The 23,990-nt window shown below is 43.9% G+C and overlaps 3 protein-coding genes across 14 annotated transcripts in view; 1 reads left to right on the top strand and 2 right to left on the bottom strand.

Moving 5' to 3' along the window:
• UBR3 (ubiquitin protein ligase E3 component n-recognin 3) overlaps nt 1–4,279 on the bottom strand; it is a 93,432-nt gene extending 89,153 nt beyond the window's left edge. For 6 of the 7 annotated variants that reach the window (XM_052674947.1, XM_052674949.1, XM_052674950.1 and 3 more), the window contains exon 1: nt 3,798–4,258. In XM_052674947.1, coding sequence (XP_052530907.1) covers nt 3,798–4,243 — 446 coding nt within the window. In that variant the 5' untranslated portion in view covers nt 4,244–4,258. Of the gene's footprint in view, nt 1–3,797 lie in introns of all 7 variants that reach the window. The other variant, XM_052674955.1, reaches the window with a different exon arrangement.
• Nucleotides 4,280–4,466: 187 nt separating this feature from the next.
• METTL5 (methyltransferase 5, N6-adenosine) lies at nt 4,467–8,311 on the top strand. Of its 3 annotated transcripts, XM_052675015.1 has the most exons (8): nt 4,493–4,641; nt 4,790–4,953; nt 5,608–5,722; nt 6,137–6,318; nt 6,682–6,764; nt 7,058–7,109; nt 7,722–7,771; nt 8,197–8,311. In XM_052675015.1, the coding sequence occupies exons 2-8, from the start codon at nt 4,845–4,847 to the stop codon at nt 8,242–8,244; spliced, it is 639 nt and encodes a 212-aa protein (XP_052530975.1). In that variant the 5' UTR covers nt 4,493–4,641; nt 4,790–4,844; the 3' UTR covers nt 8,245–8,311. The 3 variants fall into 3 exon arrangements, with proteins under 3 accessions (XP_052530974.1, XP_052530973.1, XP_052530975.1); XM_052675014.1 differs by having other exon boundaries at nt 4,467–4,571; nt 7,722–8,311; XM_052675013.1 differs by having other exon boundaries at nt 4,491–4,641; nt 7,722–8,311.
• Nucleotides 7,963–20,527, bottom strand: LOC128076799 (kelch-like protein 23). 4 transcript variants are annotated; one of them, XM_052674984.1, is made up of 13 exons: nt 19,286–19,381; nt 17,665–17,817; nt 13,105–13,179; nt 12,599–12,702; nt 12,257–12,431; nt 11,986–12,093; nt 11,788–11,888; nt 11,500–11,571; nt 11,372–11,414; nt 10,546–10,686; nt 9,988–10,171; nt 9,706–9,828; nt 7,963–8,409 (listed from the first exon to the last, which is right to left on the bottom strand). In XM_052674984.1, exons 2-13 carry the CDS (start codon nt 17,755–17,757, stop codon nt 8,312–8,314), a joined length of 1,317 nt encoding a protein of 438 aa, XP_052530944.1. In that variant the 5' UTR covers nt 17,758–17,817; nt 19,286–19,381; the 3' UTR covers nt 7,963–8,311. The 4 variants fall into 4 exon arrangements, with proteins under 4 accessions (XP_052530944.1, XP_052530945.1, XP_052530942.1 ...); XM_052674985.1 differs by lacking the exons at nt 17,665–17,817; nt 19,286–19,381 and adding an exon at nt 15,803–15,942; XM_052674982.1 differs by lacking the exons at nt 7,963–8,409; nt 9,706–9,828; nt 9,988–10,171; ... (6 more) ...; nt 12,599–12,702; nt 13,105–13,179 and adding an exon at nt 16,046–17,128 and having other exon boundaries at nt 19,286–20,527.
• Between the last annotated feature and the right edge of the window lie 3,463 nt (nt 20,528–23,990).

Raw genomic sequence — 23,990 nt, 5'->3', positions numbered from 1 at the left:
ATGTCCTGAAAAAAAACCCAGAGTCAATTCTAACTAAATTAAACCAGGAGAAATTAGCAGGTTGAAAACTGCAAGTATACTTCTTATACTCAGAAACACGAGAATTCTCCACTCTTTTTGTACGGGATCACAGCAGACCCAATAGATGGCCACAGACATCAAGACGGACCTGACCCAGTGTGCAGATCAGATGGGATCTCCAAAGCCTATAACGCTGTACCCTCTCAGACAGCAGAGCTAAAAGGAAAAGCAAATATGGATAATGAGAGACAAGGCTGCAGAACACCTACAGCTAGTTACATGAAGGTGCTGTTGGACACACAACATATAACACTGACCTGTACCAGTCACTTTGTTTATAACTAGATTTTTTTTTCATTTCACACAAGCCTACTAAGAAAGAAATGGCCCATTGTCGCATGCAGAAATTGATAATTTCTTAGACTTTTTTTAATAAGTCATAAGAGAAGGCAATGTTCCACGTCAACAGAGCCACAGTTGCCATAACTACCATCAAATACACAGCGAACATCAATGCCTGTTTAATGAAATTCTTAACCTGGCTTTTTGCCTTTCAGGATGTGCAACTTTTGATGGAGATATTCTCTTTGTAGTATAATGCAGCACTAAAACATCTGCTTCCCACATGATTAATTTAACAAATAAGCTAACACACAGCAAGGCACACTCAGAAACAGGACACGGGGGAATGAAACAGCCAAAGAGTAGAGGCTCTGGTATATCAGGTTATTGCCTACAGACGGGAAGGGGAATCGGAACAAGATAACCACAAAAGCAAGACAGCACTCATCAATAACACATCACTGATTAGTTTTACTCTTATTATAACCACATGGCATATTGTTTCTTTCAAGCTTGTTTTATACACTACAAAGTTTCATTCTTACACAAGACCATCTACCAACCAAAAAAACATTCCAGTCTGAATTTCCTCCTGTAGAACTGCAGCAGATGAGCCCATCTGCTGAACTGTGAGCATGCTCACCATCAACGCTTTAGAACTGAAGAACTGTATCCAAAACATTAAGTACCTCTGACAGAGCTGCAAATTTCATCTGTCTAAGGCTCAGCACCACACAGGAGAGGACTACAAATTATTTTCATCCACTGATGTATCACCAGTGCTCAAAATCTAGAAAACTTTGTCACAGTTAGTGCTTTTCATACTTGGACAAGCAGCTACATCCTTAAAATTTAAAAACTCAGGTATTTTCTAAAGTCTAAATTACCTTCTGGTAGATTAGATCAACTGAGGTTAACCACCAAAGTCACTGAGTCCTGAATGAGAATCACAAGGCTTAAGAGCATGACAATCTGCTTTTTTTTTAGAATAACTGAGAAATGCAGAAGATACCTAAACCAAATTAGCAGACAGCTATCACAGCGTATCCTGACATCAGACACAAAAAAATCAAAACTAATATTTTTAATTTTAAATTTTAACTCTAAAATTGCAGTTTTGATTACTGCCAAAAGATTAACAAACATATCTACCCTCATGTTGTAGACAAAGCCATCTCTAGAGAAAACAAATAGATACTCCAGATGGTGAGCTGGAGAGCTCTCCTTTACAGCAGATCTGTTAGCTAACACCCCATTAAAACTATTTTTCAAATGACAAAAACAAACAAACAAAAAAAAAAAAAAACCCCCACACACACAAGAAAACAACCAAACCATTAAACACATAGGTAACAATAACCATGAGAAACTACTGCTACTACATGCTCATTTACAGTACCTACAAAGCATTGTATCTACCATCTGCCTACTGAGTTTGCAAGCAGGTTCCACATTTGATTCCTCTGCTATTAATAGAAGCTCTGGTTGGGGTGGGCAAGGTTACACCAGGCTAGTCACACTCCTATTTCCTGAATCAACAATGAAAGCCTCCCAATCACGTGTAAAGCATTACCTTTGCCATTGTGCAGCTGACTTGTACACACAAAGGTCAATCAATTTATCTAAACATGCTGCATCGAAGTTATTCAAGTCAACAGGCAAGGCTGCGTGTTTGTGTGTATGTGCACAAGTATGTTTGCACTTGTTCATGGTTTTACATTGGTTTAAATTTAACTATCCCACATGATGGGCGGGTTTCCCACACAGCAGCAGGTTTGGCTCTGTATGCCCAGGGCTGGACAAGACTGCTCAGCCAAGAGTGTTGTTCCTAGACCAACACCGTGAAATCCTGTAGCAGGAAGGACTAAATCCACCTCCGAGATCTAGCTTATGCCAAAGACAATTTACTCCTGAATTCTACTATTAAAAGTAATAACTAGAATAAATATAAGAGAAATGCCCCGAGGGTTTGCATCTGTTTACACTGCAAATTTATCAACTTCTTTACTGAATCAGCGCTCTTCAAGAAAAAAAACTGTTTAAAATAGGAAAAGACAGTTATGGAAGCCATAAACTCTCAGATGAGAGCAATATTAGAAGTCATCTTAATGTTTATCTGAGGTAGTTCAATTTATCCATGCTCTTTTAGAATCCTACCACTATGAGGAGCCCTCAATCTATCCCACACTGGAAGAAGTGACATGTACTTTTGACTTCTCAAGATCAAGGGGAATTGTTACTTCACTGATACTGAGGAAAGAGAAAAAGCAGTTGAACAAAAACTGACAGAGAAACAATTACTTCTGGAGCGGCCCTTTAAAGCCAATGAAGACCTATCAAAACAAAAGAACCAAAAAAACAATCTCTTCCATTGGAGGGAGTCCTCAAGTGGAAGAGGCTCCACCAGAAAGGAAGGATGAAGAAATGGTGAAGGCAGAGAGTTAACAGGAATGGGGAGGTGGGGGCAAAAAAACATGACAAGAAACAAAGAAGGAAAACACTTCAAGGCCTAGAGCAGGAGAACTGTTACCACAGGCACCGAGAAACAGAACCACAAATGTAGTCTTTAAGCAGAACTGCACACATTAAAAAAAAAAAAAAAAAAAAAAAAAAGAGGCGTTAAAAACACAGAAACTAAGGAAAGCATTTTAGTATTTCCACACTTCCTTAGCTTTTTCTGCCACCTCCACAAGGGAAGACTTACTGGGAGGAGATGGATCTTCTGGAAGCACACCATGCCAGCAAGGCTAACAGCTCCACAGCGCTAGTCAGAAGCCCCGTTCAGGTACTCCGAGCTGCCTTCAGGCAAACCCGTGGCCTCCAGTAACAAACAGGAGCACAGCAAGCTCCAGAAAGACAGCCGGGAGTGAGACCAGAGGTGTATGAACCAGCTACCGCCCAACACGACAGCCAGTCGGCCCATCTGTTCTTACTACTGAGTACAATGGAACAAAGGCAGATATAACGAGATACTGAAGTCTGCTCGTAAGGTCGGGCACCGTCCTGCCCACAGTAGGTCTGCACGTCGATGGGGCGCTGCAGACACCTCCCTTTCCTGAACTCTGCCATACCGCACCCACCTAAGCGGTTCCGAGACCCCGCTTTAATGCCAGCAGAAGCCAACGGGAGGCAACACCACCCGTGGCTCGGGAGAACCGAGATGACTCCCGCACCCCGATCCACCCGCCATCCGCTGCGCGCCCACCCTGGGCCAGCGGAACAGGCCGACACCGGGCGCGGCAACTCCCGCCCCGGCGGCGCCCTGAGAGCCGGCCCTCAGCGCAAGGCCACCGAGCAGCGAGAGGCCCAGGGCCGGGCCGGGCGAAGGCCGCCGCTAGCACGGTTGGCAGCAGGTGCCCGCCCAACGCCCCGGCCCGCAGGAGGGCGGCCGCCCGCCCGCCGCTCCCGCAGGTGCCCGCCTGCCCGCCGCTCACCCGGCCTCCCGCATGACGTTGCTGTCGCCGCAGTCGCAGGCGCCCCCCGCCTGGCTCCGGAACATGTTGTAGTCGTGCCCGGCGTGCTCGCCCTGGTGGAAGCACTCCGCACACAGGCTCATGCAGGGCGAGATCCCGCAGGTCCGGCAGCGGTAGGCCACGAAGTTGGCCGTCCACACCAGGCCGCACAGCGTGGCCGGATCGTAGGCCCGCACGGCTTGCACGAAGCCGTCCCAGGGCTCCCCGCCCGACAACAGGCAGCGGCACCACTCCAGCGCCTCGCCCGCCGCCTCGCCGCCGCCCGAGCCCGCCGCCGGGGCCAGCACCCGCTCCAGCAGCGCCCGCAACTCGCCGGCCGCTGCCGTGCTGTTCTCGCCGCCCAGCGCCACCTTCAGCCGCATCGCCGTCGCTCGCTTATCCCGGCTGCTGGCGCCAGTCCCCGCCATGATGCGGAAACGAGGGGCCGTTACGGCCGCGCCGGACTCCCGGCTCTAGAGCTCCTCTCGTCGCCCTCTTCTCCTCTCTCGTCTCCTCTCCTCTCCTCTCCTTTCCTTTCCTCTCCTCCCCTCCCTCCTGGCGGCGCCTCCCTCTCGCGATACCACCCGTCCGCCTCTCCTCTCCCCGCCCCTCCCCTTCCTCTGCCTTCCCCGCCCGACGCGGTCCCGCCCCGCCGGGTCCGGGCTTCCTCGGGCGGCCTCGGGCGCGAGAGAGCCGGACTGGAGCTACGGCTGTACCTGTAGGCCGTGAGAGAGAGCCGGGAGGGCGGCCGGACGGGTAGGAGAGAGGCTGGGGCTTAGCGCTCGGTGCCGGGTGCTCATCGCTGGGAACGGAGCCCCGCGCTGAGGTGGGCGGCACATGGCAGGAATGGGGGCGCCTGGCGCTGCCCGGCCCCGCGCTGTCTGCCCGTAGGGGCCGGCTGTCAGCTGTCAGCTGCTGCGGGGGGCTTTAAGGTTAGAACTGCTCAATATTGTGATGCTTTGTATTATTCTTAGCTAGAATCATAGGAGAGTGGGAAGGGATACGTGAGGATCGAGTCCCAGTGGAAACATGAAGAAATTAAAGCTCAAAGAACTGGAAAGCTGCCTGCAGCAGGTCGATACCTTTGGAAGTCCAAAAGTGCTCCTTGAGCAGTACCCGACAAGACCCCACATCGCAGGTAAGGTTCACTCCGGGCTCTCGTATCACGTCCCATTTACTGCTTCTTCCTAAGAGTGTTTGTTGCATCTCCCACTGTACTCATTTACAGCTTTCATCACAGAAGTAGTTGACAAATTTTATCTAGCAGGAAGATGGATTCGTTAATTTTTAATTACGTTAACTTATTAGAAGTAAACTGATAATTTACAATCCCAAATTAGTGTTAGTGGATTTAAAAGATATGTTGTGATAGAAGCATCTTAGCCTGCAAATGGAAACTGGAATGGTCATATTTTGTGACATACTGCAGTACTGCAAGTACACTCACCACTACCCTAATTCTGAATTTTTCCACTATTTTAAAAGTTTGGAAGTTTCTGTTGGTTTTCCTCCCCCGAAAACTTTTCCACAAATTTAAAAGTTCTCTAATCTTTATGAATTATACCCACCAGACCAAAAATACTGTTGTTGTTTTTTTTCTTACCTGGAAAAATGAAAGTATCATTTTCACATAAAAATGAAAACGAGGATTACAGACAGTGAAATGAAAACATGGGGTTAATTTTGCATAAGAGAGATTCAGTTCAGTTTTCTGAAGGCAGAAGAAAGTAATTTCTGTTGATTAATCGGATGTATATTTGGAATTACTGATGGTGTTTCTTTCTCCCCTCAGCATGTATGCTGTACACAATTCACAATACTTTTGATGATATTGAAAACAAAACAGTTGCAGATTTAGGATGTGGCTGTGGCATGCTCAGCATTGGAAGTGCAATGTTGGGAGCAGGGTGAGTATTTCAGTACTACGTTCTGGTCATTTTTTTTCTAGTATAGAATAGGAGAAAATAAAATCAGAACGTAGCAGTGCTGAACAAATCATGCTATTTAACATGTTTCTATGGTCAGTAACCTCTCAAACAGTGGAAGAGATGGACGGTTGCCATGAAAGAAACAATAACATTTGTTTTTTCCTGAAGTGCTGAATGAAAACATGGAACTTCTTTCACAAACCTTAAAAAGATACTTGGAAAAAGCAACAGTTACTTTCACTTCTATAAGCACTAAACTTGTAATTGCATGCCTTTTTCTGAGTTAAAACAACTGCTCCTTTTCAAAACTTTGCTACAGAATTGGAACAGTTTCTTATTTTGCAAACTAATATGGTTGTTTTTTGTGTCATTTTTGTTTTGTTTTAACAATAGATTGTGTGTTGGATTTGACATAGATGCAGAGGCATTGAAAATATTCAACAGTAACCTTGAAGACTTTGAGCTCACAAACATTGATGTGGTTCAGTGTGATGTCTCCTCTTTACCAGACAGCATGTGGGAGACTTTTGACACAGTTATCATGAATCCTCCTTTTGGTACCAAACATAATAAAGGTTTGTAATTCTGAAAGTCAGTCAGATGCAATTAGGAACAAAGTATCAGGGGAGATACTTTTAATGAAATCTCTCTGTTGCAATATGGGACAATGTTTCGCTGTCCTGAAATCAGTTTTTTAAGTAGAGGTCAACCACTCCAGTGCTACAGCTAAAAATCACTGGGTTTCAAACATACAACACTATTTCATATCCTTTATTTTTTTAATTAAAAACAGTTGGCAAAGTTGCAGAAATACTTTCTATAACATATTCACTGCTGTTTCTCAAATAGCTACTGCTTCAGAAAAATTGAAGCATGAAACAGTTCTGTAAATTCTCTTAAACTTGCATTTAGCAATTCTGATTTCAGCACTCTTCTAGGGATGGATATGATCTTTCTGAAAACCGCTTTACAAATGGCAAAAACAGCTGTCTATTCCCTTCACAAGACTTCAACAAGGCAGGTAGGTCCTTCCTGTTAATAGAGTGAGCATTAAGCAAACAATTAAGTAGCTGGTAATTTGTCATACTGTCTTTAATTTCTTTGATTTGTTCACATTTCAATGGTTTGTGCCCATTTTGAGTGAATACTGATATCAAAGACTACCTGTGATTTTGCATACACGGAGATAAATACATCAAATGTTTTAGGTTGAAAAACAGGCATTGGAGATTTCCTAAATTCATACGGGTGTGTTGATATTCATAGAACTCTGTAAAAATCAGCCTTTAAAGACAGCTCTGTTTAACACTGCAGCATATTCAGAAGAAAGCAGATGAATGGGAAGTGAAGATGGAAGTCATAGCAGGTAAGATTAATTTCTTATTAAAAGTATTTTCTTAGGGGCTAACAGCTGTAAGACAATAGAAACTTAAAATCTAGAGGAAAATTTAAGTATGATTTAAGACTAAAAATGACACAAGTGTTTTTTAACCTTTTATTAAAAAAAAAAAAAAAAAAAATTTGCATAATTTTATTTCTTCCTGGACTAGCTTTTGTCTTCAGGCAGAAATTACCCATCTTCCTGCTTAAGAAGGAATAACATAACCAAATAATTGAGTTCTTACATGAGAAATCATCCTGCCATTGCAGTCAACCAAGTATTTTGGGCAGTTCAGTTATTCTCCTGATCCTTAAGTATCATCAGCTACATGGTTTATAGTCATACAACTTAAGACGTGGAGTTGCACAAGTGCCTAAGATGCGTTTTTGCTTCTCAGCTGTCCACTTGTCTGATATAGGCGGATTAAATTTTCAGTCCTAATTAGTGAAGAAATCTAGCATAGAGGTCAAAACTATTATCCAGTCAAGGCTCAGAGATGGGCAAGAGAAGCAATAGAAGGTAGATGTAGGGTGTAAGTTAATAAACTTACAACTTACAATAATCATTGTAGAGTAACATTTTTTATACTGTTCACAGAACTTAGATATGACCTACCAGCATCATACAAGTTCCATAAGAAGAAATCAGTAAGTATAAAACCTAACACAAGTGAGAAGAAAGCATCTTGTATGAGGGCAACTGAATTCCAGTGAAAGAACCTAAGTTTTAGGCTCATACCTACTGGATGATTCATAGAATTTGAGAAAAGTTTCTTATGGCGGCAGTAAGTTCCATTGCTGTTACTACTTAATGGTTGAACAGAGGGGTCAGCAATGAGCAGTTTTCAGTTCCGAATTTATTGGTAGCTACTATGTAATATCACTTTGAGATTATGAAGTCAGGAACCTTTTACATTTGAATGGGATGCCAGAGAATTTGAGAGCATTAACAGTATAAACAAAACTATACATACAAAAGAGTTTTCCAGAGTGGCATCTTAAGAATAAGCATGCTGCTTTAACAACAACAAGAAGTTGTAACCCAATGAAATGAAGGTCTCTTCTCATTATAGGTTGACATTGAAGTGGATTTCATTAGATTTTCTACCAGAAACTCCTGAACTGAAGCATGTCTTTAAAACCTATTTAAAATGAACTAATAAAAACAATGGTATTTTTACTTTAGTATTACTGAGCTCCATCTCCATTTTCTGTTTTCAGTTGTTTTGGTGCAGATTCTTCTTTTTCTGTTTCTTCTAGTGGTCTCTTCTTAGGACTTACTGGTTCTGCAAAATTGAATACATAGTCATTTATGGTAAAGGAAAGCCTTTACACTACCCCAAATCTTCTGGGAAAAAAAAAAAAAAACAAAAAACAAGAAACCACAACTTAAGTTACTCTGAAATATTCATACATGTTTGCCCAAGCATGGGTCCTAGATTGATCCTCAGCCCTGTGGCTATGATAGATGGTTTGCTTATTATGCGACTTTGAATTTCTACGCATTCTTAAATAATGAAAGCATTCCTTGTTGTCCTGGTTTCAGGTAGGACAGAGGTTAATTTTGTTGATAATGTCGGATATGAATCTGTGTTTTGGCTTTAGGAGAACAATGTTTATAACACATTTTAGTTGCTGTTGAGCAGTGCTGCGTAGAGCCAAGGTCATTTCAGCTTCTGGTATTCCCTGCCAGTGAGGGGGCTGTAGCAGTACAGGGAGTTGGGAGGGGGCAACCAGGACAGCTGACCTAAACTGGCTAAAGGGATATTCCATATCCCATAACATCATACAGAACAACTGAACTGGGGGAGTTGGCCGGGGGACTGTCTGGGCATCAGGCCAGGTGGTGAGTGCATTCTGCATCACTTGTTTTGTAAATATGTATATATTGTTAGCATTACTATTTCTGTCTCAGTAAACAGCTTTTTTACTTTAAAATCTCAACCAACAAGTTGTGGTGTCCGCCCCCCAGTTCCTGCCAGCATCCCACAGTGGAAGGGGGAATTAGCAAACAGCTGTGAGGTGTTTAGCTGCCTGCAAGGTTAGATCACAACACCTGTAGAAGTTCTACCACTAGGGCAGGTAAGAAGATGACAGAATGAAATTTAAGAGGTGGAGGGTTGAATGGTTGTGTTTTGTTGGTTTTTGTTCTTTGTTTTTAAAGCAGGTCACATCTAAAAAACAGAAGATTTAGCTGTTCGTCTTCTCTGAGCCCCCTTCCGCTATCCAGAACTACTGGACTTGATATGCCTCAAGATGCTGGGGTAGGATGGGGAGGGTGGGAGTAGTTGATGGTAACCACCGTCCTCAGTACAGAACGCCTTGAATAGTCTTGCAGTACAAACTCAGCATCTAGTAAATGTTTAATACTTTTTTTTTTTTTTAATGTGTTTTGGACAGTTTTAACTTTTGAAAAGAGTTAAGCAGAGGACCTTAACGTTTACTTTACTAGTACTGACAGAGGACAACAACTGAAGTACTACAGCATAGGGCCAAACCAGAAAAAAATTTAGAAAACAAAAAACTGTCCATTAACCAGCCCCCTGCAGTAAAGAAGGTGCATCCCATGCAGAATAGTATACCTGTTTTAGTATCATCTTCGCCTTCTTCCTCATTCTCAAACTTTATTTTCTTGCCCTGAAACTGTACCTTCCCTTTGTGTGAACCTTGAGGTATCTTCCCCCCTCTTCCTTTAAGTTTGCGTCCTGTTGGGATAAGATGACAGGAACTTGGTATCATTTGTCTTTTAATTGACAAACTTAAAATTACGCTTTACAGTTAGTAATTATCTCATGATAATGAGATTGTGAATACATAACACCACTCCTAGAACACTGTAAATGCTTCAACCAGTCAGAGAGGACCTTTTCCTTTTTGTTTCAGCAATTCCTGCTGATCTTCTAGTATTTTTTTCAGAGCTTCTTTCTCCGCATCTCCTTCTAGCAATTCCCAAGTAACATCTTTGTTCCGAAGCTGTAAGTTTCCATTATGTGCTTCCTTAGCTTTTTCCAGAGCTTCTTTTGCAGCATCCTTAAACAGGATAATTCCCTTAAAAAGAAAAAATGGTATTTGCATTTGAATTTTATCATGAAAACATTCAACTTGAATGATGAACATATCCTGCTAGGTACCTCAGCAAGTTCAGTGTTTGCATGGTGTGAAATATCTAGACTGAAGCAAAACCCTCAAGCCGTTATAACAAACACTCTCACTCTCAGGTTTCAACTCATCAGCTGAGGAGGCTGGAATCTCTACTCATCCTTTTGAAGGAATTTAAGCAAATGATTTTATTCTCTAAATATTCTGCAGTTGCACAAGTCAAAGAGAAAAAAATAATTGCTTGATATAAAAGCACATGCATTTAATGATTCGGTTTCAAATTAATTTGAAGATCTTAACTCCATGTCCAAAGTTATACTGACCTCTTTTGCACCTCTTACGAAGTGTATCCATTTGATTTCTCCATGGTCAGAAAATACTGCATGGAGATCTTCTCTGCATGTTTGATCATCTAAATCACCGGAAAACTTCAAAAGACATCCTGTCTTTTCTTCTAGAGATTTCTTTTTTTTTAAAAAAAAAAAAAAAGTTTTTTTATTGAAAAGCCAAGCTTTGAATATATTTTTTCCATCCCTCTAGCGTAACATCAAAACACGCTAATAATAAATAAGCAACTGAAGTCAGCCTTTTTAGTACCACAAGTAAGCAAAGCATCCTTGCTATGTATTTATGCTGATGTCCAAGTCTCATACAGTTCCACTCAAGACATTTTTAAAAACACTTTTTCTTTCTTTGCTTACTGATTTATTTATGTGTAAGTTGGGAATCCTTTTCATAAGATACTTATGCTCTTGAGATTTTGAAACAGTTCCGAGGGCTGAGAACTCAGGTTGAAAACGTACATAACACAGATTACATCCCTACAAGAGTCTGTAAGTAGGAGAAGAAAATGGTCATCTAATTGATACATTTAGGATCCTGTCTGAACAGGTGAACATACCTACTAATTCAAATCCAGGATAAGCCTTTAAGTCAGTCTCTTGAAAATAAGACGCAATACCATGACAAAAGGAGGCCTTACTGTAGGTTAGTTGTGGAAGTTATCTCAACTTTTAAGAAAGTGATCTATTATAGAATGTAAAGGTGTGACTATCCCCCACCTTAGCTTTACAGCGTGCAGCTGCAAAAGGATGGTTATTGAAAATCTATGAAAAAACAGTTTTCAAGTACAGACAGATAAATTCATACCATCTCAGCATCTGCTGCTTGTTTCTGTTTTGCTTCTTTCTCCCTGTGGAGAAGTTAAGATTAGTTAAGAGGCGGTTCTTGTATGGTCAGGTGATCAAAACCAGGCATTTCTGCTGATAAGGACTTACTGTTTAGCTCTTGCTTTGGCCTCTACTTTGTTTTGTTTCCTTTCTTCATTCTTCTTTGTACAATACTCTTCCCTTCAATGGAATGTAAACTTTGTTAATACTACTTAGATTATTCCACTGTAATTACTTTATAAGACAGTCTCAACTATTAATTGGCTACTTCTGCCTTTAGCTGTCAAAATACTCATCTCCAAAGATCTGTGTTATTGATATCTGTAAAGCAACATAGAAACTTCAATCCACCCTTGACCACTCTTATCAGCTCACACATCAGGTAGGTGGACTTACTTGAAAAGCACTATCAGCTCTGTGTCTTTGTACTTTTGGTTTGGGATTTCTGTGAACTTCTTGGCAGATTCAACACTATCAAACACTGCAAATATTGACCCCTGTTGAGTAAGATACATTTAATTTTAGAATAATTTAACAAAATGTACTGCACAAGGCATCCCTGCCCCAGGTCTAACTGTTGATTGCAAGAGCTACCTTGAATGTTTTCTGCAGTGTTCTCCTCATTTGAATGTTTTCAACTGGACCTTTATCCTCCAGCCATTCTTTGATATCATCGAGAGTTGCATCTAATGGAAAGCCTTTCTGTAAAACAGCACAAAGCTTCAATTGTATGCAACAAACTGTAATACCTCACCAGAAATAACCCCGACTATCTACTATGAGTTAACTCAAGTTGATTTTGGTTAGATGCTTTTCAGTCAAAGCCACCCAGAATAGCTCAGAGCAAAGGAAGAAGCTTACTTACAACATATACAGATCTGTTTTTAATTGCAGCTTTGTACTGGTCGTTTAATTCAGGAAGGGGTTTATTTGGAGATCTTCTGATTTTAGTTTTGTCTTCATTTATTTCCATTAGACCAGTCTTGGATTTTCTTAGTGCTTCTACTATAACACCAAAATCTTTCGAAAGGCGACTTAACCTATCAAGTAAGGAGATGCAGGTTATGAAAAATATAGAGGGAGAAGCTGAAGCCAAATGTTGAAACAGCAAGAGGAAATGCATGTGAACAGACACATTTGGCCACCAAAACAGATTTTAGTAGCTGAAAATTACCCTTCTATCCAAATTAGATGTACTTTGCTTTACCTGTTGAATTTGATCATTACTTCCAAAGGCACCCAACCATCATCTAATTTGATCTGTTCCTTTAGGAACTTGTCTCTTGGTAGGTTGTGATTGCCAAAATAGTACTGCAAAAAAAGAAATATTTGTTTTGGAATGTTCACACTTCAAAAGCTCTTTTCTGTTAGACAATTTACAGCAGTGGATGAAAATGTTCAAGATTTTAATTGTTATTTTTATTGGAATTCTCATATTATTACTTCCTGCTTTAATGTGACACTTCCAAAAGTAAATCATAATAGCAAATTATGCAGCTTGTTAATAGTTTGAACAGCACAGATTCCCAAACAGGATTTTTCCCCCACAATTAAGCCACACTGAATTAAAATGCATCTTCCTATTTGCATGCAAAGAATAACCCCAACAAACACAGTAATAAGTTGTTTACTGATGCACAACTTCCCGTTAGCCAATTAAGGTCTCCAAAAACTACATTTCAGTTCAGGTCCCAAACTATAAATTGAACTCACCTCAATTTGCTGACAGATTTTGCTCTCCAAGATAGACATGTTTTCACCATCTCCATTTTCAGCCATTTTCACCAGCTGTGTTGAAGAGAAATCAGAGCAAAGTCACTAAATACTAAGAGCTTTTCTGTAGTGCTGCATTTAATTGCAGTCTCTACAAGATCTTCAGCTGCCTTTATTTTTGTGAATCAGCTCTAAATGTGACCACAGAACTTCCAGGTGGAAACTGGAACAATTAACAAACAAATAAAATACTTCAGTATTTCAGTTTTTTGCATTCTACATTCAAGATTGACAGTATTTACCTTTTTTCTAGTCACAGATCCACAGCAATAGATTTGAGCCAATAATAACTAACATTTGTCAAATCAAACCCAAGGCCTCACAGCTAGGCAAAACATCTCTAACAAGATTTGTTTGATATTTCCAGTAAGTGTAAACACTTCTCAAGGAAAGAATGAGGAAAAATGTGGGTTTGTAAAGGTGTCAGAAATCAGCCTGAATTCAGCTTTGAAAATCAAAGCACAGATTTTGAGTTTCTCCCTTTAGGCTCTTATTGCACTCATCAAACCCAGCTGCAGAAGATGAAGCAGATTCACAGCCTTCAGTTTCCCCAGTGTTCAGTCAGTGAACATCAGGACTGCAGGTGAAGATGGGTTTGCATTCCAGTCTTGCACATCCTAGTCTCCACTACTGTGCTTCCACCTGTACCTAAATGCTGGGACACTTTGAAAAGTATGATTTTACCAAGTGTTAATTAACAGCCATGCTCAAAGCATCATCCATCTATAAAGTACTCTGCAGAAACTCAGGCCATAATCTGCTGGCTCATGGTTGCAGTCATTTCAGAGATGTCCCACAGCAGGCAGCCCAATTCCAGCAAACCAATCAGTTCACCACCTCACTCAGGTGCCATCATTATTACACTCCCCCATGCTGTTGTCCCTGGCACCTGACTCCCAAATAAGTTTCTGATACTACCTAACCTTGTTGAATTTATTGTCAGCTTACAGAATAGACTCAGGTTTTTCAACTAATTAACCATACATCACGTGCCTTTGCAGCACCTTATCCAAGGAAGGCCAACCCACTGAAGAACTGTTCCACTTGATTCATTTTATCACTAACTTGTTACAGGTTCTCAGAGACACCTTGACAGGGCTGGTGAGGCTGGGAGATCAAGAGACCACAAAAACCAGGAATGCCTTTCTGTCTGGGGAAGGTGACTTAGCACACATTGCTATGGCTCTTCTCCAACATGGCCGATTTTGTTAAGCACTATGCAGTCTTTTAAGTGAACCACTGGATGCTTTTCACAATACAGCTCAATTATTTAAGATAACATACTACCTACTAGGAGCTATGGAAAATGTTACTGTCTTGCATATTCTGAGGGGAAAAAATAATATGATGGATTTTAACTATGTATCTTTTTTAAAGAAACCCCAGCACAAAGAGAAAATGTGCAGTCGCACCTACACTGAACTGAGGAGAGGAACCATGCACCATCAGCTCACAGCTGGCAGCATCCAGCAGGACAGTAGGAAAAGGCCAGGCAGAGGCAGCTGCTACAAGATCCTCTCGGGGTGAGATGCAGCCAGGCTACACCAGTCTGTCCCTTCAGCTGCTCTTGTTGTTTGGTTTTACAGTACCAAATGGTACCCTTCATACAAGTCTCCATTAAAATAAGATCAAGGGTCCTTTAGGCCACTAGGCAGTGCTGCGCAAGAGAGGAATGAGCAGGGGCAGCATCTGAAGAGATAGGGTGACAGAAGCGCTCAGCAAAGCCAGCTGTTATGCTTCAGTTTTGTCATTTAGAGAGAACTCCCTTTCAGTCTGCTGGGGGCAGCCCGGCTCTTGTAACCCCCCCCCCCCCCAAGAAACATCCCTTCCGAACCACGCAGGCACTCCTGTTTTTACCACTGGGTACCGCAGAGGCCATTAAGAACCGCTGGAGTAGGAGTGCCGTGCAGCGTTATGGAAAAACGGGCCCTCGCCGTAACGCGCTCCCTCTCGTCCTTCACGGCCACTCCGCAGCTCCGCCGCCCGCTCTGGGAGCCCAGCTCCCCCAGCGCACCTCGCGCAGAGGCCCCGCTCCACTGCCAAGAAGAGCAGAGCTAATCCTACCTCCTCGATAGCGCTTCGGGGCAGAAGGAAGCTTAAAGCAACGGAGGACTACGGCAAGCCCTTGAGATGAAGCCTTAGAACCGAGAAAGTTTTACTCCTGGGCACGGTATCCAGGCCGGCAGCGCCGAGCCGTGCAGCGCCAGAGGCCGCTCCGTCCGCCGCACACAAGGACCGCCGCAGCAGCGCGCGAGAGCAGGACGGGCGCGAAGTAGAATTCGTCGTGCCGAGCAGTAGATAGGAGAAGCACCGCTCCCGGGCCGCCCCGCAGTGGCGGTACCGCGGGGCACGGCTCTGTCGCTCGCCATGTGCCGACACCCGCGGGCACGCAGGGGTGCGGCGCGGGACGCCGACAAGCAGCGGGCAGCGCGTGCCCTGCGCGGCGGATGCGGGCGGCGGCACCATCCGCCCGGCCCCGCGCTCCCGGCCTCCTTTCCCGGACGGCCCGGCAGCGAGAAGCGCGGGAAGCGCGGCCCGGAACGGCCGGCGGCCCCAGCCCCCTCGCGCGGTCTCCATCACTCGCCCAGAGCCGTCCCCGCGCGGAGTCGCCCTCACGCCTCGCCGCCCGCATTCCCACCTGCGCCGCTTGGCCCGGCTCAGACCGCACGCGGCACCGCTCCGCCGCTTGAAAGGCTGCAGGCTGCGCCGCGTGCCCAGCAGCCACCGCCGCCCTCACGTGGATGCCGCTTCCGGGGCGGGGCCGCTACCGGAAATGGTGTCTGGAGGCGGGTTGCCGACCTTTGTAGCTGCGGCTATTGGAAATTGCAAGCGTTCGAATACGTTTGCGTTGAAGATGCTAACGGTGCTATAAATACCGCTGTCACGTGGATAAAAGCTTTAATAAAGCGCAGTGAGTTCATCGATTCAGCTTACGTGCCGTTCCTTTAGTTCGCCAATGGAACAGTCAAAGGATCGCCGCCCCCGGACAGGGCCAGGAGCGCAATGGCCACCCGTGTGCAGCTCGCCGCTAAAACGCGTTAGGGGCTGAGGAGCCCGTTCAACTGGCAGCGCAGGCTACCGTACGAAAAGCAGCACCGGTAGCAATAAAGGCCTTGAACTTTTACACTCTGTTTAACGCATTCACAAATCTCTAAGCCCTGAGGGCTCGTCAGAAGTCACGGCAGATGCCGCACCGCTCTCCCAGCCCCGAGGTTCCTCTCGCAGCAGCAGACCGGGCCCCAGCCCTGCGCTGCAGCCCCAAAACCGCCCCGGCTTTCCTCAGAGCCAACACGCCGTGTCCGGGAGCTGACGGAACGGTGCTGGCAGGCACTGCCGCTTCCAGCCTGGGTCGTAGCCCCGCACCGAGCTGCAGCTCACAGGGGTGGGAGATGTGGCGCAAGAACGTCGAGGCCAGCTACAAGCAGCTGCTCCCGTCGTCGTGTTTTTCAATACGAAAACATGAGCTTTGAAATAATAAAAACGTTGAAAATATTTATGATTAGGATAAAAAAAATGCAGTGAACTCAGAGTTCACCTCCTTGGATCATACCTCACCAATCCAATAAAACCCAAGCTTATTTCCAAGAAGAAAGGGCAGTACCATTAGGAATACTGCATCTGTTTTCTTCACCAGCACTGTGAAAATCTAATGCTTACACATTATACACACAGACACAGCCATGTGAACGCATGGCGCTGGGAAGGTTGCCTACTGCTTCCCAAATGTTTAGTTCGGGGTTGAATTTCTCAATACTCTGCAGATACATTCCTTTGGAATAGGAATATCCTCCTGTCACATAGATGCACCCGTTCATCACCACCGCGCCACACTCCATTCTCCGTTCCAACATGTGAGCCATCTGCTTCCACTCATCCTGCTCTGGGTCGTAGCAGTCTGTGATCGTGGTCTGTCCACCCACAAAATAGATCTTGTTTTGCAATGTGATTGAACACAGTCCATATTCTTCAGGAAGAAAGGAACACGGTTCAACTCAGTACGATAACATTAACTGACATAACAAACACGGGGCACACAGAGATCAGCTAAGGGTCCTCAGTGAGCTGAGGGGGCACCTCAAGGATTTCTGCTACCCATGGTCAGAGCAAGCCCAAGGTGTTACGAAGCACACATAGGAAAGCAGCAGTATGCACTGATAATCTCTTTAGAAACTTACTGTTACCAAATCTAGGAAATAAAGAAAATCATTTTAAAAAGCATACAAAAGATCTTTGCCAAATGTCCATGAACAGACAGATTTTATGGAAAGCTAGCTTGCTATCATACTTAATAAATTGTAGCCACTCCTCAGCCAAATGTTTATGGAGTGATTTCCATACAACATATGCTTGTAAGAAGGGTTTTCCCCTGGTAAATGGTCAAGCATCCACTCTGGATATCACTGCCCTACCAGATACCTTCCTTTCAGTCAGAACACTCAAGGGGGTTTAAAAGCCCCCAGTTTGGAACAAAAACATCACATTCCAGAGCTTGTTGTTTACCTGGATGTGGACTTGTGGTGACGATGCTCCACTCATTGCTACCCGAATGGTATCTCTGGATCTTATCATAGGTGCAGCTTCCCCTGTAGCCATAATGACCGCCGGTTACGTAGATGACTTCGTGCAGGACACAGGCAGTGGCGTTCCCAACACCTGCACAGTACAACATCACAACACACCTTCAGACCACACACAGCACCCAACAGCACTTCCATCAATAACCCCAATTTAAATAGCTTATTAACTAGTGTTTTAGGATGAAACTATGCTTGCAAGTATTTAAGTGAATGTGAAATTAAATAAACTGCCAAGACAACTTATTTTAGCAGGATAAGTCACGAACAATTAAACAAAATTGCAGTAACTGCCGTGTATTGCACATAACATGGCCACAAAGAAAAATCACAATTTTTATGCATCACTAAGGGCATGGTAACACTGGCTTTGGAACAGGGAATTACTTCCACTAGGTTTAACTCATTTTTAAGTGTCACACATGTGGCAAGAACAAAGTCAATGGAAGCTGAGATTACTCAGTGTCTCAGCATATTTTTCCTGATATTTTGAGTCTTTCTTTTATTGTTGGCAATACTATTATAGAAAGAAGGACACAAACGGAATGTAGCTGTGATAGCTCTGTCTCTGGGAGAACAAAACAAAAATAAAACAATAGCTCTGCAAGATAACATGGACAAAAACTAGCATGTTGGTGTGTTTTTAAGCGTCTAGAAAGTTTCACACAGAAAATGGGTGTGAATATTTGCTTGCAGTATTAGTGTAGCATTTGTAATTTTAAATTAAAAATGACTAATAATAATATTTGTAGGAGATATGTGAACATTGAAGAAACAGTAGCATGAGCACAGTAAGTGTTTTTCTCCCAAACCAACACCTCAAAATCTCTGAAAAAAATTGCTTTGCAACAATTTACAGTAAAATCTTTTAAAATATTTCATAACAAATAGTAAATAATTACATTAAGTTGTAAAAATGAATGATAAGATGTATGATCGTTTATATGCTTTATAACAAAATAATATCCGTTAGTTAGGTTGCTCTCCAAGCGCATGTATTTTCAGTAGGTCACTATTTTGGCTGCTAAAAATAGGTATCTGTGCTTTTCATTATCCTTACTCCAAAGATTTAACTAAGGATCCTGAACAGGTGATACTCTGGAATACGAGAAAGCTGCATGCAAGATGTCTTAAATGAAGACACACTTATAAATAAACTGTACAGAAAACCATCAGGCCTTATACCAAACTAACACAGTCCCTTTACTGGAGCTCACTTTTTGAGGACCTGCTGAACAGACTCTAATCCCAGGCAGCGTTCTAACTTCTTTTCAACTCAAATAGAAATTTATCTCGTGAAGGAAGACAGACTTAAATGGCACTGCCATTTGCTTGTCCACTCTGTGCCCGACGGCACAGCGCAGTGCAGCCATTGGGTGTTTGTAGCAGCTTGGCCCACACAGACCTGAACCAAAGCCTCCTGACATCAATGGGACGATCCCTCTGAACTCGACTAGGCTCTAGGCCTGAATGTATCTGTGGCACTTCTCAGTGGCAAACACAAGAGGACTGACATTGAGGCTGATGCCTCATGAGAGCTTACATACCTTTGATCATGTTTGCAATAGGAACCCATTTCTTTTTCAAGGGATCATAGAACTCAGCTTCTTGCACCGGAGCTCCCTTCCGGTAGCCACCCAGTGCGTAGATGCAGCCGCTCAGGGACACTGCACAGTGGTAGTATCTCGCATCAAGCATGGGGCAGCCCTGTGCCCACTCATCCCGTTCACTGTTATATATCCACACAGTATCCAGGGCTTCGATGCTCTCTGTTCTGTAGCCTCCTGTCACATATATGTCTGGCCCCAGGCTTGTGACCCCATAGCTCTCTCGAGTGTGATCCGGCATTTCTGCTCCTGGGAGCCATGCGTTAGTTAAAGGATCCCAAACATGCACTTCTGATAAGGGATGCCAATAATATCCTCCAACCACACACATGGTGGCCGTTGGTCTTTTGGAAAGGCCTTTGGGACTGGGGTTTAGGGCCCTGTACACGAGGGACCTTATCTTATTATCATTAAGTCGGCATTTTTTTTGCAGGCTTAAAGCTGACCTCAAATACATGTTATCTAGGTCTAGTTTGATGCAGCTCAGCAGTTCATAGATGTCTTCAATTCTTTCCTCTACATTGTGCGCAACCCACCTAACAACAGCTCCGACAGCTGCCTCTTCTTTCCAGACATTGAGGTTCTCTCTGGAGAGGATGAAAGCCAGCTTCTCCTTGCTAACATCCAGGAACTCCTCCTGCTTCCACACTTCTTCAAACTGCCACAGCAACATCCTCCGGGACTCCTTTTCCAGTTCCAGACAACTGTGGTGCTCAGCAAAAGCATGCATCCCAAGGCAGTTGTCAGCATCCAGGTGCCTGACCAGAAACTGCTCACAGGCTCTCTTAACTGAGACAAACTGGAGGAGATCAGCCGCCTGCAGCAGGCTTTGCACGTTTCTCTTTGTTATTTGGATCTGGGAGGTGTACGCATAATTCACGAGGGCTTCCAGCACGGCGTGGCTGAGCTCAGGAAGCCTGATCTGGTTTTTAGATTTCTCTTTCATATCGGCTGTGAACATGGCTCTGAAATAACAGCTGCAAGCCGCCAGGACGGCTCTGTGGCAATGCAGCAGGACCCCCGAAGCGGCCTGAAGCGCGATGTCAGTGAATAACCCATCTAGGTAGAACGCCCGGAACGCGTCCAGCAGGCACGCAGGGTGCGATGAGTCGCGGTAGGCGAACACGTAGTCCTCCTGCCCAGGCAGGGCCATCGTTTCCACTGCACAAAGACACCCGCAGCCCTGGTACTCACCCGGTGGGGGCCCCTCCACAGGGTCAGCAGCCCCCAGCTGAAGGGCGGGGAGACGCCGGCCTGAGTCTCTGCTGCCGCTGCCCCGCAGCTCCACAGCCCCCAGGGAGGGGGGGAAGGCTTATGGCAGCGATGAAATACGGCCCCGCGGCTGTCAGCCCTATTAGGGACAGATGCTCCGGGAGCGTCACCAAGCCAGTGGCACACGGCCACGCAACAAAGCCAGAGTGCCTCTGACAGCCTGTAAGGAGCAATGTGGAGAAGGGATCCCCTAAAGAGGAGATAAGGTGGAGGAGGGCTGAGCCCTCCTCAGACACCTGAGTGTTTGCAGAGCATAAATGACAGTCACAAAGCGTGCTGGCTAATGCACTCCCAAGACTGTGCTGACTCCAACTTACAGGCAAATTGCCCAGGATGAAGTTTATATGGCTGTCACTCCTTCTGAAAATGAGGTTCACAGTTTCTCTTCTCTGCTGGCACATTTCCTACAGATACAGGGATCCCTACATGTAAATGAAGCACAACGAGCTTAAGGTGGTTGTGCTCCCCCCAGTGGGAATTGGACCTTCGGACCCGCAGCCGGGCTCTGACTGCTCTGCCAGTGCCCTCCTGGGCTGAAAGGGCTGTCCAGGACCCCTTCACCAAAGAAAGGCAAGCATTTGCTAGGTTTAGCAAAGTGCCTGCACACCCTAAAAGAAGAAATTAGGAGAGTTCCTGCTCTGTACAGATTAATAAGCTTTTTTTTATTTCTTTCTTCTTTTAATTACCAGTGGTACTTCCTCCCTAGTTCCCACTGAAGTGTGAATTAAAGAAGGAATCTGAGTGGGAAGGTGTATATGGACATCCCACTGCATCCCTCTTCACACACAAATTGTGCAATAGGACTCACACTTTCCGTTAGCCTTTATGTAACAGCACAAGATGTGAACAAGCTGATCCAAAAATACCTCACAAATTCTTCACATATCTTTGCCTTCAGTTTTTTTCAGCCACTTTTGATGTATTGTCAGCCCAAGAAATCTGAGTTACGTGATGTGGTGCAGCCTAAAAATTACTGCAGCCCAGCTGCTCTCACCAGTGGCTGTACCACAACTACATTGCTCACTCCTCTTCTTTCTCTGGAGCATTCCCATGTAGGGTCCCGACTCTGTTTATACGTCCCCATGCCAACAAGTTTGTTTTGCTGCTGTTTTTCACTTTCCATTTCACCAGCTGCCTATGGATAAGCAGGAACTTCTCCCAGCTCTTGGCCAGCCTCCTAGCATATAAGGTCAGGGTATAGGATTTCAGCTCAGTACTCCCCATACTAACTGGTGTGTGGTAGCAGGCCTGTTACCATACAGAAAATTTCCATATACTCAAGAGCCTCCCATTACATATTCTGTAACATCTCAGCACTTCCTCAGAAGTTGACACCTTCCTTCCACAGAGCACGTTGTTTAAACAGCCAGCAGTCACGTCAGTAACAACCTACACTGAACCAGCATCCCGTCAAGGACCTGCTCTGCCCTCTCCTTGCCTTCCTGGCTGCTACCAGCTAAAGCTGACTTCACAATCTGGAGATACTCATCTCCCCCCCTTATACTCAAAAGTGGAAAAGTTTGGTAACTGTGGCGCTATAGAAAAGTGATCTCTTTTATTAACATGGGAGCAGGGAGGGCAGAGGGGGAGGACCTCATTAATTGCTTAATGGCTTACCTACCGGAATGGACAAGTTCTTTCTGTCTCCAATATGCACTTTGCCCAGAAAATAGCATTGGCTCTACACTCTACTAGAAGTGATTGGATCATAATTGCAAATCTTTTCAATTACTTGCTTCATTTCTTCTCATTTCCTGCTTCTCTACTCTTAAAAACAACCAAAAAATTTATTTTGGTATGAAGGTGGATTTCTTGCTGAAGGAATCAGCAACAGAGTGAACTACAACATGAAGTTTCTAAGGCTAAAAGAATAACAAACGTAAGTGGAAGTGAAAGATGAGTACTTATTTATATACCAGGTGGTTGGGTTTGCACTTTGTTTTTTAAATAAGCAGTGAGATCTGGGGACAAGCTGAAAGCAAGCTGCTTTACAACCAAGATATGGAAAGCACAATATCTGCAACCCTTAGCAGCATACCTAGAATGAAGGAGATGCACGACTTTGTAGGGGAAAAAAAAAAAAAAAAAAAAAAAAAAAAAAATCACCAAAAAAACATGCAATACCACACAACACCACACAACGTTTATCACTATTTCTCGTACAGGCTACAAATCAGCAAACTCAAACAGCGTGAAACCTTCAGTTAGTGAGATGCTGTCTCTGTGCCCGTGCACAACACAACAGGGCAAACTCCCCAGTACAACTCAGACAGCTATCAACTACCCATCATTAAAGCCATGCTCCTGAGAACCTGTATGTATCATCTGGACCACCTCAGTCAACAAACTGTTCAAAGCAACCTTCTGTAATTAGTTAAAACAGATGAAGAGCTAAAAGCCAGACTATTTACAAAGCATTACTTGAAGAAAATCTTCATTTATACATTACTGGACCTAAAACGGGAAACCATTCTTAAAAACTCTCAACTTAAAAAAAAGAAAAAAAAAAAAAAAAAAAAAAAAAGTGAGTAATAACAACATTAAATGCCAGTAAGAAAATGAAAACAACACCCAAAGACAATGCAGAAGGCATCTACATCAGCTGCAGGCTGCTGAGCCACATATCTGACACTCGCAGCCATACCACTGCAGGTTAGGCAGAATTCTAAGCTAAGGCATATAAAAGCTAAAACAGACAACAGTTCAATAGCAGACTTTAGCACAACTTGGGACCTCTGGGGAGACTGTCAGAAAGCAAACATTTGGCATGAAGACAGATATTCAACTTTAATGAGACTGAAGTGCCTCTGTGTGCATAGTACAAGTCTTATGGTTCGTCTCACCACGAGCGAGAAACATGCTCACTACATGCTCACAAATGATTCCTTATTCAAACACAGGCAAATTTTGTTACACAGTTAAAACAGACACAGATGTTCCTTTTCAGCTTGTAGAAGAGGATTACAGGATGCACATAGACAAGAGTGAACAAGTGAAACTGGTACAAGAACGCATAGGGACACACACAGCATTCTGTGGGCAGCAGAAAAAGCAGCAGGCTGAGTCCCAGCTGACAGCACAGGCTCTGTACCGAGTGGCAACAATGCAAAGTGACAACATTCCTCCTGTGCTTCAAGAGAGAGCTGACCAAAAGACTGGTATTCTGCAGACTGACACCCACACTTGTCTTAAGCCACTCCAGGCCCTTACAGGAACGGAATGCACTACAGAATACCTTACAAAATCAGGCACTGCTCTTCTCAGTGACTGTAATTTTTATTGTCTTTAAACTATTATCTATTTTATTGTCTTTAAACTATTGTCTTTATTGTCTTTAAACTATTAAAAAGGAATTTAGTTTGGTAAAATATTC

Source organism: Tympanuchus pallidicinctus, unplaced genomic scaffold, assembly GCF_026119805.1.
Source record: "Tympanuchus pallidicinctus isolate F22 unplaced genomic scaffold, pur_lepc_1.0 scaffold15, whole genome shotgun sequence".
NCBI classification, from domain to species: domain Eukaryota; kingdom Metazoa; phylum Chordata; class Aves; order Galliformes; family Phasianidae; genus Tympanuchus; species Tympanuchus pallidicinctus.
This window is presented reverse-complemented; position numbering and strand designations above follow the sequence as displayed.

Excerpts from the sequence above, each read along its gene's own strand:
- METTL5 (XM_052675014.1), top strand. The coding sequence starts at position 4,845 with ATGAAGAAATTAAAGCTCAAAGAACTGGAAAGCTGCCTGCAGCAGGTC. Across the intron at positions 4,954-5,607 it reads GACAAGACCCCACATCGCAG|CATGTATGCTGTACACAATT; the intron begins GTAAGGTTCACT and ends TTCTCCCCTCAG. Across the intron at positions 7,110-7,721 it reads GAAGATGGAAGTCATAGCAG|AACTTAGATATGACCTACCA; the intron begins GTAAGATTAATT and ends TACTGTTCACAG.
- LOC128076799 (XM_052674982.1), bottom strand. The coding sequence starts at position 20,498 with ATGGCCCTGCCTGGGCAGGAGGACTACGTGTTCGCCTACCGCGACTCA. Across the intron at positions 17,818-19,285 it reads TATTGCAAACATGATCAAAG|GTGTTGGGAACGCCACTGCC; the intron begins GTATGTAAGCTC and ends TGTACTGTGCAG. Across the intron at positions 17,129-17,664 it reads CACCACAAGTCCACATCCAG|AATATGGACTGTGTTCAATC; the intron begins GTAAACAACAAG and ends TTCTTCCTGAAG.